The following is a 16,773-nucleotide window of genomic DNA, read 5'->3' as shown; positions in this document are numbered from 1 at the left end:
TTGACCACCTGGGCTCAGGTGATCCATCAGCCTCAGCCTCCCAAGTAGCTGGGACTACAGGTGCACAGCACCACACCCGGTTACTTTTTTAATTTTTTTATAGAAATGAAGTCTCTCTATGTTGCCCATGCTGGTCTCAAACTCCTGGACTCAAGCAATCTTCCCACCTTGGCCTCCCAAAGTGCTAGGATTACAGGTGTGAGCCACACTCCTGGCCTCCATTATTGCATCTAAGTGTCCAGTGCCATGAGGGTCACTGCTAAGGTGGGCTCTATTATTTCTCAGCCATGTTTAGGAGTTGTTTATGTGCTGAGGGTTCTGCCACCCGTCTTTATGTTCACTTAGGGGACTGACATCCCCAGTAAAATTTGTGCTTTTCCAAGTAAGATTTCTGGCCACTTTAGAACTCCCATTTCTATTAATTTGTGGACAAAGTTTGATGTCTTGAAGTTGTTAGTTTAGATTATGGCACACTGCAACTATCTTATCCTGCTTTTCTTCTGAAAGTTCCCCTTTGTGGTATTATAGCACCGTTGGACTTTTGGTGTTAGTATTTTGAGCATTATCTTAGTATGCATATTTTGGCATAATTTTAAACTTTGGATTAAAAGTAATGTCTCTAATCTTTAAAAGTAATAACTTTGAACCCTTTTTTATAAATTTCACAGGGAGCTGTTTGGACCATGAAATTTTCCCACTGTGGCCGTTTACTTGCCTCAGCTGGACAAGACAACGTAGTGAGAATATGGGCTTTAAAAAATGCTTTTGACTATTTCAACAATATGCGAATGAAATACAATACTGAAGGTATTTTTCATTTATTTAAAAATCTAGAGAAATCTGGAAATTTTTTTGCAATTTATGTATACTAATGCCCTCCTTGTCTGGAAGTCATTTGCAGTAACCACTACTTACTATAATAGCCAAAAACCTAAAAGTAAGACAGAAGTCAACAGCAAAAAGCCTCTAAATCCAATGAAAAGAGCTACCACAAAGCTTTGGATTTATCTTTTTTAATTTCGTCAACTATTAAGAACAGAGTTCTTTGGTTTCCCCTGGCAACCTTCAGTTCCATCCTACGTTAAAATGAAATCGCTAAATTAAACTAGAAAAAGAATGAGAATCATATATATATACAATAAATAAAGAATTATTAGGGAAACAGTCATGGAAAGTAAATGTGAATTGTCAGTACATCAAGGGATATGTGAAAAAATGTTAAATGAAGAAGAGAAGCCTCAGAACATTGTTTCCACTGATTGCAACTATGTACAAATATTTGTGTATCATGGTATGTAATCAGGAAAGTATGTAGAATTGATGTAAATAAGGGCTTTAAGTTTATGGGATTATTTTCTGGTAATTATTTAACTGTATAATACGTTTTTTCCACACACTGCCCCCCAGTCAACTAAGGTTGCAAGCAAGAAGTTAAGGCATGGGAGAAAGTAGAATAGACGTGGCCATGGGTGAGGGTAGAGAGCATAATTGAAGTACCAATTTGAGGCACATAGAAGTCTAGGGAGGTTCACTAAACTCCCAAGCTAGGCCCCGTATATTTTAGGAAGCCTTGTGGGTATTACTTACTTTATGTTGCAATACTTAATTGAAGATGATAATGGGTTGATAAGAAGTTAAATTGTGTTTACTATATAGTGAGTTTTTCTAGTCTAGCTGTTTGTCATTTCTTTTATTGCCCTGCCAGGAGCAGAAAGTCTACTTCCAGTGGCCCTTGAGACTAACCCCAGCCCTGAACATTTCTGCCCCCTTATTGTACCTTTTACTACTTGTTAGGATTAGTAAGAATGTATTCACCTTAAATACTGAGGATTTGACATTATTTTGTTTACTAAATTAGGGGAAATGGTTAAGCCATTTTATAAAGGTTTTATGTAAAAATGATTAAAACAAATATTTTGGTGCTTATAGGGTTATGCTTCACTTGTTAGTATTTTTCTAGAATATTATGTTCTCTATTAGATATTATTGTGTCATTATTTCTGAGTGTTGTATTTTGGTGGGTGTGTGTGTACATACATGCCTTTTTTATAATTATTATGTTGTTTTCAGGACGTGTGTCCCCATCACCTTCTCAGGAAAGTCTAAATTCATCAAAATCTGATACAGATACTGGGGTATGTTTATTGTTTAATGGTTACTATTGTTAAATGGTATGCTTTAATTTGTTTACCATAAAATACCTTTTTGTTTATTTGGAAATTATAGTTGCATGAAGGCACTTAATTAAAATTAAGACTATCGTTAGAAGCAAACATTTTCTTCTGTTAGAGTTAGGAAATGAAAATTTTTTGTTTAAAGGTTGCTAGACAGTAAATAATATTAATTACTTCAAGGTAACAAGCCACTAATGTAAGCTTAAGTAATACAAAATCTTCTCCCCTTAAACATGTTAGGTATTTTAAAAATAATAATAGATACCTGAATAACAGGTAATTAAGGAAGGTAAAATATATTCAGATATTTTAGTTTTCTAATCTTCTTTGTTTAATAAATGCTTTATCATGGTTTCAGATATTTGCAAGTATCTTAATGATTTTTACTTGGTTTTAGATTTGGAAGGTTAAATATAACCGATTTTAAACCTAAAAAGCAGAATACACAATATTATGCTGAGCTGTTCCTTGTGTTTCTTGTGTGTTTTGCTAGGTGTAAGGGTGATACAAACAAGAGAACCTAAAACGTCTACCTGCTCGACAGTATTTTCCTGGGATTTCGTTGGTTCTTCAGTGTTTGACACTAACTTTTCCCCTCTTCCTGGCTTTCTGTAGTTCTGTTTTTCCTTGTTCTCTTTTTGATTCCCTGCTGTCTACTCTTTTATTTCCTTAAATGTGCTGTTTTTCAGGGTCTGTCCTTGGCCATTTTCAATAGAGCATACCTACTCACTCTGTCTAGTCCATAATTCTTTGTTTCCTTTCAGTAGCTTTATGTTTTTTAAACACAAATGTGATCTTATTGTACATGCTGCCCTTTTCACATAACAGTATATAGGTTCTTTCCACCTGCATGTTCTTCAAGCACATCAATTAATAGGCCTAAAACTGAACTCCCTCAACAAACGTTTTTTGAATGTCTGCTTTATGTGGCAGACACCACTTAGATGCTATAAAATCTAATGAGACATATTCTTTGTCCTGAGGGATCTTGCAGACTAGTGAAATAGATAAACCTACAATTACCGTATTGAATGGTGATATTCTCCAGAAGGCACTACACAATAATAAGTTAGCCTTATAAATCAAGGTATCGGGAAAAGTTTCCTGGATGCTTGATGTTTGAGCTAGGCATTAGCTACATGAGAGAAGGAGGGAAGAGGTGTTTCAGACAGAGGGAATAGCAGGTGCAAAGGCATGGAGCCCGAAGCAGAATGATATGTTAAAAGTACTACATGCCGGGCTCGGTGGCTCAGCCTGTAATCCTGCACCTTTGGAGGATGAGGTGAATGGATTACCTGAGCCCGCGGGTTCGAGACCCGCCTGGGCAGCGAGACCTCATCTCTACAATAAATCAAAAAATCAGCCGGGTGTGGTAGCGCGTGCCTGTAATTCCAGCTACTCGGAAGGCTGAGGCGGAAGGATCGCCGGAGCCCAGCAGGTCGAGGCTGCGGTGGCCGGGAGCGGCCACTGCACTCCAGTCTGGGTGAGACTCCAACTCAAAAAAAAAAAAAAAATAGAAATAAAAGTGCTACAAAAAATTCCGTGTGGCTAGAACAGAAGGGTGCATGTGTGAGAATTATAGGAGATGTAGGTTGTAGGGATTTTTAACAACCTTTTGTCTTAAAAATCAAGACATTTGAACTTCAGCCTATAAGCTGCTAAGAGGGGGCAGGGGCTTTGAAGAGTTTTCAGTCAGGGGTATAAGTTAACAAGTTCATATTTTTGTCTTAGAAGGAGCATTCTGGTAGTATTGTGAAGGATAGACTAAATGGGTGCTCCAGGTTAGAGACAGGGATACCTCTTAAGAGGCTTTTAACCTAAGAGAGAAATGGCTACTTCTGATTGTGATAGCAATGGGTCTGGAAACCATAAAAGATAAACTGAATTGAGAGATGTAAAAGTCAAATTCCTAGGACTTGGTGACTGACTAGCTGGGGTTGTAACAGTGAGTAGCGTAGAACAAATTGCAGGTGTCTGACTTGAGTGACTGGCTAGATAGTAATGGTCATTCATGGAAATATTTTTATCATGGACCCACAAACCCACTTTTCCTCCCTTCTAAACCTTATTTAATGGCATTGATATCCACAAGCTACCTTTTAACTCGGTAAGAAACACTCTATTACTTTTTCTTTCTTACCCACATATCAAATTAGTTTTAAATTCCTAGCCACTCTACCTCCACCCACAAATGCCTGTGGAGTCTGTCTCCTCATCCCCTATTGCCACTTTTGTCTAGGTCCTCAGTGCTCATTTAAATGTTTTCTTTGCCTCCTAATTATTTTTCTACCTCTGGTCTCTACCCAATTCATTTTCTGTACTGCTACCAGCTAGTTTTTTCAAAACAGATCTGACTCTGCCATTTTGTGGTTTAAAATATTTTCATGGCTCCTTATCACCTCCAGAATAAGGCCCTTTCCAATATTGCCTCATCTTCCTTTTAACTCGGTTCTAATTCCTTAGTGCATGTGCATCCTCCCTGTGATGCTGAATATAGGTCTGTATCCTAAACACTGTTTCACCTTCATGTCTTTGTCCATGCTGTTTGCTTTGCCAGGGATGCCCCCTCTCTGTCCCCTTTCTTCACAGGGCAAAGCCCTACTCATCCTTCAAGATTCAGCTCAAATATCTCCTTATTTTCCCAGAATCCAGCAGGCAAAACTGTTCTTCACTTGTGTTCTGATATTACATCATATGTACTTTTTATTGATATTGCTTACTGCGTCTTCCTTGTTAGTTTGCCTTCCTGGCTAGGGTCTGGGTTGATTTAAGGCAAAGAACTGTACTTCACAGATTTTCGAATCCTTGGAATCTAACCCCATTTCTGACTGTAGTAGACTTGTAATCAATGTTGAATTCTGCCTCTAGACCTTTGTTCCTATTTTTCCTCTAATCTGGATGCCTTGATCTCCCTTCTTTCTATTCATAGCATGCTCATTCTTCATGGCCCGCTTCTTCCACAAAGCCTTTACTGACTAATGTAGCAGTGAACAATTTTAACTGCTTTGCTTTAGGGAAGAGGGCTTGCTTTTATTCATTTAATTTACCATAAAGTTGCCAGGCATTGATTACTTTTAAAAAATAGGCCCTATCTCTACTGTCTTTTATTATGCTTATTTCAACATTTGGGGGTAGTTAAAAGAAGACTCTATTTCATATACCATTAAAATTTGGTAACAGGAATTATATTTTAACCCAGTGCTAGCTGCAATGAGATATAGTTCGCACAATGGAATTTATTTTTCTGATGTTTGTATTCTTTTTTTCCTTATGATAGTGATATCTTATTCATCTCTTTTGAAGTAGTTTTTCACCCTTTCATCTTCTCAGCATCCGTGTAAAATAGAGTATATGAAAGTACCTATTATACAATCTCACATCCAGACTGATGTACCCAAGATCACTCATCTACTCATTAGTAATACCAAGCCTAGAATTCTGACTGTTATGCTTTCTGTTTCTGTTGATTTTCAAGAGTAGCTTAGTAAATGTAAAAAAAGACAAGAAGTGTGTTTAGTTTGTTCCATTAAGCTGGAGACTTACAAAATGGGGATTTTTAAATAGTTGGCTTTAGCAAAGACTGTTAGACATCATGATTTTTAGGAATTCATAATTGGGTCTGCTTGCAAATATGAATATTCTGTATCTTTATTTGTATTTACTTTTGAGTCAGGGGTCTCACTTTGTTGCCTAGACTGAAGTGCAGTGCCACAATCACAACTCATCACGGCCTCAACCTTCTGGGCTCAGGTGATCCTACTGTCTTAGCCTCTCAACATGCTGGTATTATAGGTGTGAGCCACCACACCCAGCTGTATCTATTTTATTTATTATTATTATTTTTTAATCAATATTTTTTATTATGGTTTTGTGGGGTACAGTTAAGGGTTAGATGTACAATTACGTTTCATTCAGGCACCCTGTTGATAAGAGGTGTTTCCCCATCCCCAGACAGATATTTGCTACTGTTAATCCCATCCCCCTCCCCCCCATAGTTTCCCAGTACCGTCAGTCATTTTCTTACAGTATTACATTGGATGTTCAAGGTCCATTATATGAGTGAGAACATGTGATACTCGAATCTTTGTTTCTGTGAGAGGTCACTCAGTATTATAGACTCTAGTTCCATCCATGTTTGCTGCGAACTTCATAATTTTGTTCTTTTTTATGGCTGCGTAGTATTCCATCATGTATATGTACACATTTTTTAATCCAGTCCTCTTTTGATGGGCAGCATGGTTGTTTCCAGGTTCTTGCTATTGTGAACAATGCTGCGATAAAACTTATGTGTGCAGGTATCTTTTTTATAGAGGGATTTGTGTTCTTCAGGGTATATTCCCACTAGAGGGATTGCAGGGTCATATGGAAGGTCAATTTTTAGAGCTTTTAGGAATCGCCACACTGCTTTCCACAGAGGTTGCACTAGTTTACACGCCCACCAACAGTGTAGAAGTGTTCCCTTTTCACCACACCCTCTCCAGCAGCTGTTATTTTTTGAGTTGTTGATAATTGCCATTCTGACTGGAGTTAGTTGGTATCTCAGTGTGGTTTTGATTTGCATCTCCCTGATGATTAGTGAGGTTGAGCATTTCTTCATGTGTTTGTTGGCTGCTTGGATGTCTATTTTAATAAGTGTAAAATTTCTTCTTGATGCTAAAAGTCATGAGTACTGCTTAACTAGAAACTAATTTTTTTCTTGGGTAAATCTATGTTTAGCTTGGTTGATTAGTGGAATATCAATATGGGTATTGTAGCATTTAACTACTGCTTAAAATTTTTGAGAGTGTATCATTAGAATATAGAACTTAAGAGATTAACTATAAGGGGAATGAGAGATAATTTTTGTGAAATATAGATATGGAGTATTTTATACAGATATGCCTTGGTACTATTATTAGCCCCATTCTACAGGCAAAGAAGGCTTAGAAATGTTAAACAACTCATCAGTTTCACACAGTTGATAGATATAACATTAGAATTAGAATCTAGCTCTGATCTGTCTCTAGAGCTTATGCTCTTAACCATTATATGTCACTAGTTGGCTTCTTGACGTCTAAGACTATGTCTTCATTCAGTCCACAAATATTTATTGAATGCCTGCTATGTATTAATCACTGTTCTAGGAATTAGAGATATATTAACTGAACAAAAGAGACAAAGGTATCTGTTGTTATGGAGCTTGCATTCTAATGGAAGAAGGCAGAGGAACAAAATAAGTAAATTGTATAATATATTAGAAGTTATTTTTAAACCACTTTATTGAGATATGACTGGTATACAAAAAGCTGTACATATTTACTGTATACAGCATGAGTGTGGAGATAAGTATACAGCCATTACCACAATCTGTGCCATAACCTGCCCATCACTTCCAAAAGTTTCCTCTCATCCTTTTATTTATTTATTTATTTTTATTTATTTATTTATTTGAGTTGGAGTCTCACTCTGTCACCCAGACTGGAGTGCAGTGGCTGCTCCCGGCCACCGCAGCCTCGACCTCCTGGGCTCCGGCAATCCTTCCGCCTCAGCCTTCCAAGTAGCCGGAATTACAGGCACGTGCTACCACGCCCGGCTAATTTTTTGATTTATTGTAGAGATGAGGTCTCGCCTGCCCAGGCGGGTCTCGAACCCGCGAGCTCAGGCAATCCACTCACCTCAGCCTCCCAAAGGCGTGGGATTATAGGCTGAGACACCAAGCCCGGCTCATCCTCTTATTTATTAAGTATATGACAGTATTGTAAACTGCAGGCACTGTGCTGTACAGTAGATCTCCAGGACTTTATCATTTTGTATAACTTAATCACTTTGTATAATCATTTTACATATTTTTATATTAACCATTTATTAGATATATGGTGTGCAAGCATTTTTTCCCCATTCCATAAGTTGCATTTTCATGTTGTTGTTTCCTTTGTTGTACAGAAGCTTTTCAATTTGGTATAGGAAAAATATTGTCTATTTTTGCTCTTGTTGCCGGTGCTTTTGGCGTCATATCCAAGAAATCATGGCCAAGAAATGGCCAAGGCCATTGACAAGAAGCTTTTCCCTGTTTTCTTGTTAGGGGTTTTATGATTTAGTCCTTATCAGGTATGACTCCCCAAGCCTCTTAGGAATTTGGATAAGATAGAAAGGTCATAGTTAGTCCTCAGTAATACCCTTTGTGTAAGGATAAGGAAATAATCAAGTATGCATAAAGAGTCATGTTCCAGGACATTCATTGAATTGCTGTCTGTATTAGCAAAAAAGCTGGAAATGTCTAAATGTTCAACAAAGGGACAGTGATTAAATTATGACACATCCATATTATGCAGCTAATAAATGTTTTTGAAACATGAAATACAAAAAATTCTCATGGTATAATAAAAAAGATGATGATGAATTATGTGTTCAATATGATTTCAATTATGTTTTTTAAAAATGAAAGATTGAAGATGGTCAAAATGTTAGCAAGTGTGGGGTGATTTTCATTTTAGCTCTTCTGTATATATTTTTTGAATTGTCTACACTGATTATGTATTACTTCATACTAAAAGACATTTATTTAAACGTTTTGAAAAAAGGGTAGAATATAGGGAGAAAAAACTGGCCATTTCGGGAGAAAAGGACTAGAATCACTGCTAGGAGAAATAAATGTGCTAAGGAGTTAATGAAAAGTAAATGAATATTAAAAAAAAGTTGATTTTTATATAATGGGGCAAGCCTGTTTAGTTGTGTTTCTGGTAGCAAAATTAGGGGAGGCAGTAGTCATCTAGGATTAGGAGTGCTTGACAAAAGATATGGGTGCCCATGTTGCAGATCCACCTCCATGGTTTATGTGAAGTTTGTTTCATAAACTGTAAAGTTCTAGACAAATAATAGTGGTAGTCTTAACTATCACCATGGTCACTGTCCTAATTCAAGCCCTCACTATTCTTACTTAAACTTACTGACTGCTCTACCTGCCTCCACTCTCTGTCCAGAATTCTCTTTCTAAAGTACCAGTCAGATTGTGTTATTTTTTCCTTTTTTGGAAACCAGTATTGACTCTCCACTGCCTTAGAATGTCTGAGCTTTTAAGCTCCACATTTGAGGACCTTTATGACGTGGTTTCAAAGTACTTTTCTACCCTACTTTTTTTCTGTCCTTGTCATCCTACCTATCTTTTTCTAAATACGCAAGGCTTAGCTAATACTGTTTTTGCTCATGCTATATCATATAAAACGTTTGAGGGACAAACTCTGCAGTTACAGTTACATGACTTGTGTTCCTGCTTTGGTTCTGCTGTTCACAGGTTGCTATGTGACCTTTAATATGTTATTTTAATCTCTGTGAGCTTTGATTTTTTTTTCCCCCTAATTTCTTTGTCTTCATAATATTTATACCTATCTCAAGGAGCTGTTAGGATTCACTCAGATAATGAATATAAAAACTTGTTATAACTAAATGCACAGCACACATGTATGGCATTATTTTCTACCTACCTCTGTCAGGATGCTTTTGACTTCAAATAACAGAAACCCAACTGAAAATGGCTTAAACAATGAGGAAGCAACTCTGGAGGTAAGGCAGTTCCAGGGTTGGTTAATTTCAGTAGCTCAATAAAGTCATCAGGGAGGTCCTGCCATCTTCCTGCTCTGTAATCTGTTTTGTTCTTTGGGGCTTGTTCCCCTCATAGTCCTAAGATGGCTGCTATAGTCTTAGGTGTCACATACAGACAACAACGTTCAGACTTGGGAAAGGGGAAGGTGAAGAGTGAGGGAAGCTTTCTAGAAGCCTCCCCTCATTCCCTCACCCCACAAACTTTCCCTTATGTCTAATTGATGAAAATTGTAGCATATGCCTATGCCTAAACCTAAACTGGGAAAGAAAATCAGCTTATCTTTACTAGTATAAACCAATCATGATTCCTCCCTGGTGCTGGCCCTCACCTCTCCTGAAGTAATAGATGCTCAAAAAAGGACAAAATAGGGACTCAATTAAGGAGGGAAAAGATTGTGATAGCATAATGTTTTCAGAGATGGTTCTGGTTTGTTAGGGTAAGGAGATGAAGAGAAATGGTGCTAAGTAGTAGATCAGCATAAAGAGGAATTTGCTTTTGGTGACTCATGATTTTAATCAGGCATTATACAAAATGATGAGAGAACAGATAGGGCAGGAAGAGTATGTGAAGCTTTTCTTTTGTTAATTTTACATTGCAGACTTAAAGCTTATCTTTTTGTTTAAATAGGTATGCAGTGGAACTGATGAAGACCCTGATGATAAAAATGCACCCTTTCGGCAACGGCCATTTTGCAAATATAAAGGACATACTGCCGATCTACTTGATCTTTCATGGTCTAAAGTAGGAAATTCTTATTTGAATTGTATATTAATTCTGTGTATTAAGGAGTTGATGCTGCAGTCTTAAGGCAGAATTTCTTCCCTGGGAAACCTGAGTTTTTGCTCTTAAGGTCTTCAACTGGTTGGATGAGTCTACCCCCCCATCATCAAGATTGATTTCTGTACTTAAAGTCAACTGATTGTAGATGTTAACCACACCTACAGTATACCTTCACAGCATCAACTAGATTGGTATTTGGTATATAATTGGGTACTATAGCCTAACCAAATTGACTCATAAAATTAACCACCTTTTTACCAGAGTCAATATCTTTTCTTTGAAGTCATTCTCCTTAACCTTTCTCTAGCATTTGATGATGTGATGCTATTTATCTTTCTTGAAATACTTGTCTTGATTTGGGGGCACTGCACTTTTTTTTTTTTTTGAGTCAGAGTCTCACTCTGTTGCCCAGGCTGGAGTGCAGTGGCACGCCCACGACCACCACCGCAGCCTTGACTGCTAGGCTCAGGCAATCCTTCCGCCTCAGCCTTCCAAGTAGCTGGGACTACAGGCATGTGCCACAATGCTTGGCTGGAGCACTGTACTTTCTAGGTTCCTTTCCTATCTCACTGACCACTCCCCTTGTTTATTTCATGGAAGAAATACTATTTTTAAAAAATTAAGAACCTATGCAAATACACCTGCTGTGTACCAAGTACTTTCATTCACTCAAATCATACCTGTTGATCACATTACCCCCTGGGTAAGAACATGAGCTCTAGAGCCAGACTCCTAGGGTGTATACTCTTCCTAGTTTGCCCCTTATGTTGTATGACATTGGGCAAATTACTGAACCTCATTGTGCCTCATCTACCAAATAGACATAATAGAAGTAGCTTTCTCATAGAATTATATAGGGAAAGACTAACTGGGCTAGTAAATACAAAGTACTTGCCTAGAACATAGTAAATGCTCAATTAATATTAGCTATTATCATTACGATGATGGTTGTCATCATCACTATGTGCCAAGTAGCATTTTAGGCACTAAGGACACAGATAAAATGTAAGTACTTTACATGTGCTATTTGTACCCTCAGAACAACCTACTAGATTGTTTATACTTCCTTACCAAGGATTTTTAAAACTCAAGGGGTTCATTCAGGTTAAGGAACATGCCTAAAGGAATATAGGTAGGAGTAGGGGAGTTGAGGCTCAAACCCATGGCTTTGGAGCATTACTCTGACCTATTCCAGTGGTGCAATAGCTAATCACTATAAGTAAATAGGATGACAAAAATAACAAATGTTGGACACGTTGCAAAGATTTGAGAATCATAAAATTTTTCATACTTTCCTGGCATTCTTTCCATTCTTTTCAAATCTCTTAGGAGGCAGCAGTAATATGATTTAGTATCTATCCCTCTACCTACTTGTCTCAAGTGAGTAATATGCATTTTTAAGGACTGGTGCCAGTCTGTAAACTGGGTCTTCCTGATCCCTGACAATATGAATATAGACTACCAGTCTATGAAGAGATAAGTACAGAAACCAAGAGTAAGCCATTTAGAAATATAAGCCGGACTCAGTGACTCAGCCTATAATCCCAGCACTTTGGGAGGCCAAGACGAGTGGATTGCCTGAGCCTGCGAGTTCGAAACCAGCCCAAGCAACTTGGCGAGACCTCGTCTCTACAATAAATCAAAAAATAAGCCGGGTATGGTAGCACGCGCCTGTAGTTCCAGCTACTTGCAAGGCTGATGGGGAAGGATCGCCGGAGCCCATCAGGTCAACGCTGGGGTGGCTGTGAGCATGCCACTGCACTTCAACCTGGGTGACGAAGTGAGACTCCAACTCAAAAAAAAAAAAAATGTTTGTGACAGTTTTTCAGAGTAATTCTGTGCCTATTGAGTCTAATCTTTTAAAACCTGGACTTCTGTCTTATGTGATAATAAAAAATAGGACTTGTATTTTATATGCCTTTTTTATTTCATTTTTCTAGTCATTGTTTTCCGTATTTTTTAATAGTTTTAATCCACAACTCAGTGGAAATTTTAAAAAAAGAGAAGACAGTCCTCCACAAATAGTTTGAGAAGCACTAGTCTAGATGAGTTATTTCAGTGAGTCTCTGCCCCATTCAGGAATGGCTCCTAAGGGTTTACTCCAACTCCCCACACCCATCCAGAGGAAAGGAACAAAATGTCTGCAATAAAATTCTAATGCCCTTGAATAATCTGTATTTATGGTGGGTTTTCTATTTGTTGAAGACTTATTTTGTGCCAAGTGACAATAATTACCTTGTTAATTTCTACAATAGCAAATCTGTGAGGTAGGCAGCCTTTCATTTTGTAGATGAAGAGATTGGGCCTCTGTGACCCATCTAAGAACACAGAACTAGATATGGGTAGGACTTACTGTTTAATCTAATTTATTTGACTCCCCAAAATCAGTGCCTTGTTTAAGAAAATTATTTAATTTCATTTATTTAATAACTTTTTTTTTTGAGTTGGACATCTCAGCTTTGTTGCCCAGGATGGAGTGCAGTGGCACGATATGTCTCACTGTAACCTTGACATCCTGGGCTTAGGCAATCCTTCTTCCTCAGCCTCCTGAATAGCTGGAACTACAGGCACGCACCACTATGCAGGCTAATTTATTTATTTATTTATTTTTGTCTTTTTATAGAGACGAGGTCTTGCTATGTTGCCTGGGCTCAAGAAATCCTTCCGCCTTGGCCTCCCAAAGTGCTAGGATTACAGGTGTAAGCCACTGCGCCCAGCCCCATTATTTATTTATTCACTGCCTCAATCATTCATTCATTCATTCATTCATTTATTTATTTGTCGGAGTCTCACTCTGTCGCTCAATCTGGAGTGCAGTGGCACGTGACCTGCTGGGCTCAGACAGTCTCTCTGCCTCAGCCTTCCAAGTAGCTGGAACTACAGGTGTATGCCATCATGCCCAGCTGATTTTTTAATTTATTGTAGAGACGAGATCTTGCCAAGTTGCTCAGGTTGGTCTTGAACTCCCTGGGCTCAGGCAATCCTCTCTTCTCCACCTCCCAAAGTTCTAGAATTACAGGCGTGAGCCACTGCACCCAGCCTCGCATTTATGTAATAAGTATTTATTGAACAAAAATCTTTTGGTGTAATAAATAAGTTTTAACATACCTTCAGTGCCTTTACTTAATATTTTTAGAGATGTCTTTATATCTCTTTCATATGCTTAAAGCAAGAATTGAATAAAGTTCTTGTTAATGAACAGTGGGCCATATGTTTCGTTTTTATATAGTTGTAATTAACAGGAAATTATAAGGCAAACTGCATATTCTCTCTCAAACATTTCCAGAACCAAGTGGATCTTGAAAGTAAAAATGATTATTATTAGATGTTTCAAAGATTATAAATCTTCCAAATTCTATTTTTTAGTTCTTTCCCTTTAATCATAAATTATAGCATCTATTTTTAAAAAGTATACTACATAAAATATATATTTTTTAGACTAGCCCAAAGTAGCACATACATTGAAATCAGTATTTACACTTAGTCTTCTTACAGTAAAAGATTAAAAATTCTTAATTACTTTTAGCAAATGACAAAAGCATCTTGTTGCTTTTCATAGCCTGTGTTTTACTTACTCTGCAGAACAATGTGGTGGTTAGAGCCCAAAGTCGTACTACCTGAGTTTGCTATCCCAGCTCTGTCACTGAGAAGCTGTGTAGTCTTAGATGGCTCTTAGGCAAGTTATTTAACTTCTCTGTGCCTCACTGCTTTCATTTGTAAAAAGGGATAATAATATACATACCTTACAGGGTTGTTGTATAATGCTAAGAACAATGTTTAACACATTATAAGTACTCAATGTCATCATTATCTTGATTTGTTTAGCACCTTTAGGCACACTAAAGAATACCTGGGTTTTATGTGAGTATCCTTATTCGGTATAGCTCATAGTTCTCCCAATTAAATAGACTATATTTAGAAATTAATGAATTTCTGCCAGCTGGAAGCTTTTGACAGATCATTGTTTGGTTCCTGGATGATGGCGTCATCACAATGCCTAAATCATTTACACTACCCTCTTCTAGATTTGAAAATCCTGTATTCTATTCTGAGAGATTTGACAGTTTCTATTCTCTACGTTTCTTGCCGAGGATGTGACAGGTGCACAATAACTTTTCATTTCCATGCTGCTTTATAGGGTAATATTTTTGAAGACATTTTAAGTGACAATTAGAGATTCATGTGAGTTAAAATTTACCAGTGTTATCAATGTGAAAATAACTGAACTAAAGTGACAATAAAATGAATAGGTGGCTTATATTCATAGCTAAGTTCCAATATGTGCAGAACTAAGGCATACTTTAGTTCTCTGCTGGTGCCTGGCAGACTTCTTTGGACATAGGTCATAAGATTCATCCTAATTGATGAAATATGGGATTTAACTATTTGGGGAAAAATAGGATCTTCCAAGTGAATTGGGTAACCTTTTGTTCTTTCTGATACTGCATAAAACAATAACAACACTGTTGAGGTACAAGAACTGAAAGTTCATTTTTATTGTATGTATAAGTAGATTTTTTTCATATGTGATAAAATAACAATTTAATTTTCTCCATAGAACTACTTTCTTCTTTCTTCTTCTATGGATAAAACAGTCAGGTTATGGCATATTTCCAGAAGAGAATGCCTTTGCTGTTTTCAACATATAGATTTTGTCACTGCCATAGCTTTCCACCCAAGAGTAAGTAATTGTTTATTCATTTGTTTGTTACACTCTTAAGGAAGGAGAGGGTAACTGGTTTCTCTGGAGGGCATTTGGACTACAGGAAAAAAATTATTAGCAGCTACATAGTTCAGGACAACTTAATTTTGTGTTTCATTTTATTTTAAAAATGAGAAAGGAAATATTTTGCTAATCTGCATTAGAAAAACTGGAAATGTTGTATTCTAAATAGAACAGTTAAAGTCATCCCAAATCTTTATTAAGGCATGCAAGATACAACTAATGATATAAAATATCCTATTAAAGATGAGAGATGCTGGAGATGGGAGAAGAGGAGATAGCAGATGGATAAATGAGAAAGAAAAGTACATAGGCAGGAATTGTGATAAGGTTAGAGAGGGAAGAGACAGGAAAAGGCTGAAAGAGGCAAAGATCAAAATTCATTATAAGATAAACCAAATTCCTATTGTTAATCTTGATATCCCTTCTTTATTCATCTTAAATGTAGAAAGTACTTCAATATCTTTCCTCTAGAAAGTATTTCTCATTATTTCAACCAAAAGAGAAAAATCTACTGTCATAGAGTTGCAGACTCATTGCATGCCATTATAGAATGGAGCCATCAAATGGTTAATGCTAAATTAGTTATAGTTTTTTACAACTATAAGCACAAGGGAAACCACATGTTGGTGCTGACTCCACTAGCTAGATTAAAATAAGTGGAGGGCTTGAACTGACCCTTGTACTGACTTTCACTCCCCTATGTTGACGTATGATTACATTACCAATGGTATCCTCATCTCTATATGTTTAACACCCCTGTCTTTTTAGTGCAACATTTTAATCATACTCACATTCCTTCCTCTTTTCTCCCAGATTAAGAGAGAAAACTGACTTTTTTCTTTTCTTTTCTTTTTTTTTTTGAGTTGGAGTCTCACTCTGTCGCCCAGACTGGAGTGCAGTGGCTGCTTCCGGCCACCGCAGCCTTGACCTGCTGGGCTCCGGCGATTCTTCAGCCTCAGCCTTCCAAGTAGCCAGATTTACAGGCATGTGCTACCATGCCCGGCTGATTTTTTGATTTATTGTAGAGATGAGGTCTCGCCGCCCAGGCGGGTCTCGAACCCACGGGCTCAGGCAATCCACTCACCTCAGCCTCCCAAAGGCACAGGATTACAGGCTGAGCCACCGAGCCCAGCTGACTTTTTTCAATATAATTTTTCTCTGTAAGCAGGCTGGTAGCATAGGCGGTAACAATTCTGAACCATTAGAAGAAGAGTTGATTAAGAACTTTTGAAAGTTGGGCAACCCCTTTGGGTCCCCTCCTACTGTGGGAGCTTTTCTGTCCTCTCAATAAATCCTGCTTTCAAAAAACAAAAAAAGAACTTTTGAAAGTTAAAAACATTGATTGTGGCCAGGCTCAGTGGCTCAGCCTGTAATCTCAGTACTTTGGGAGTCCAAGGCGAGTGGATTGCTTGAACCCGCGGATTCGAGACCAGCCCGGGCAACTTGGTGAGACCTCATCTCTACAATAAATAAAAAATTAGCCAGGCATGGTAGCGCATGCCTGTAGTTCCAGC

The 16,773-nt window shown here is 37.6% G+C and overlaps 1 protein-coding gene across 3 annotated transcripts in view; it reads left to right on the top strand.

The window, feature by feature from the left end:
- Positions 1–16,773, top strand: part of WDR44 (WD repeat domain 44) — a 77,184-nt gene that overhangs the window by 51,381 nt on the left and 9,030 nt on the right. For all 3 annotated transcript variants that reach the window (XM_021712286.1, XM_021712285.1, XM_008057946.2), the window contains 4 exons: positions 669–807; positions 2,071–2,135; positions 10,381–10,494; positions 15,092–15,214. In XM_021712286.1, the coding sequence (XP_021567961.1) occupies positions 669–807; positions 2,071–2,135; positions 10,381–10,494; positions 15,092–15,214 (441 nt within the window). The remainder of the gene's footprint in view (positions 1–668; positions 808–2,070; positions 2,136–10,380; positions 10,495–15,091; positions 15,215–16,773) is intronic.

The sequence above is a fragment of the Carlito syrichta genome, unplaced genomic scaffold (genome assembly GCF_000164805.1).
Source record: "Carlito syrichta isolate Samal-C Ts95f unplaced genomic scaffold, Tarsius_syrichta-2.0.1 Scaffold303164, whole genome shotgun sequence".
Taxonomy (NCBI): Eukaryota; Metazoa; Chordata; class Mammalia; order Primates; family Tarsiidae; genus Carlito; species Carlito syrichta.
The sequence above is the reverse complement of the archived record's forward strand: the minus strand, read 5'-3'. Positions and strand labels throughout refer to the sequence as shown.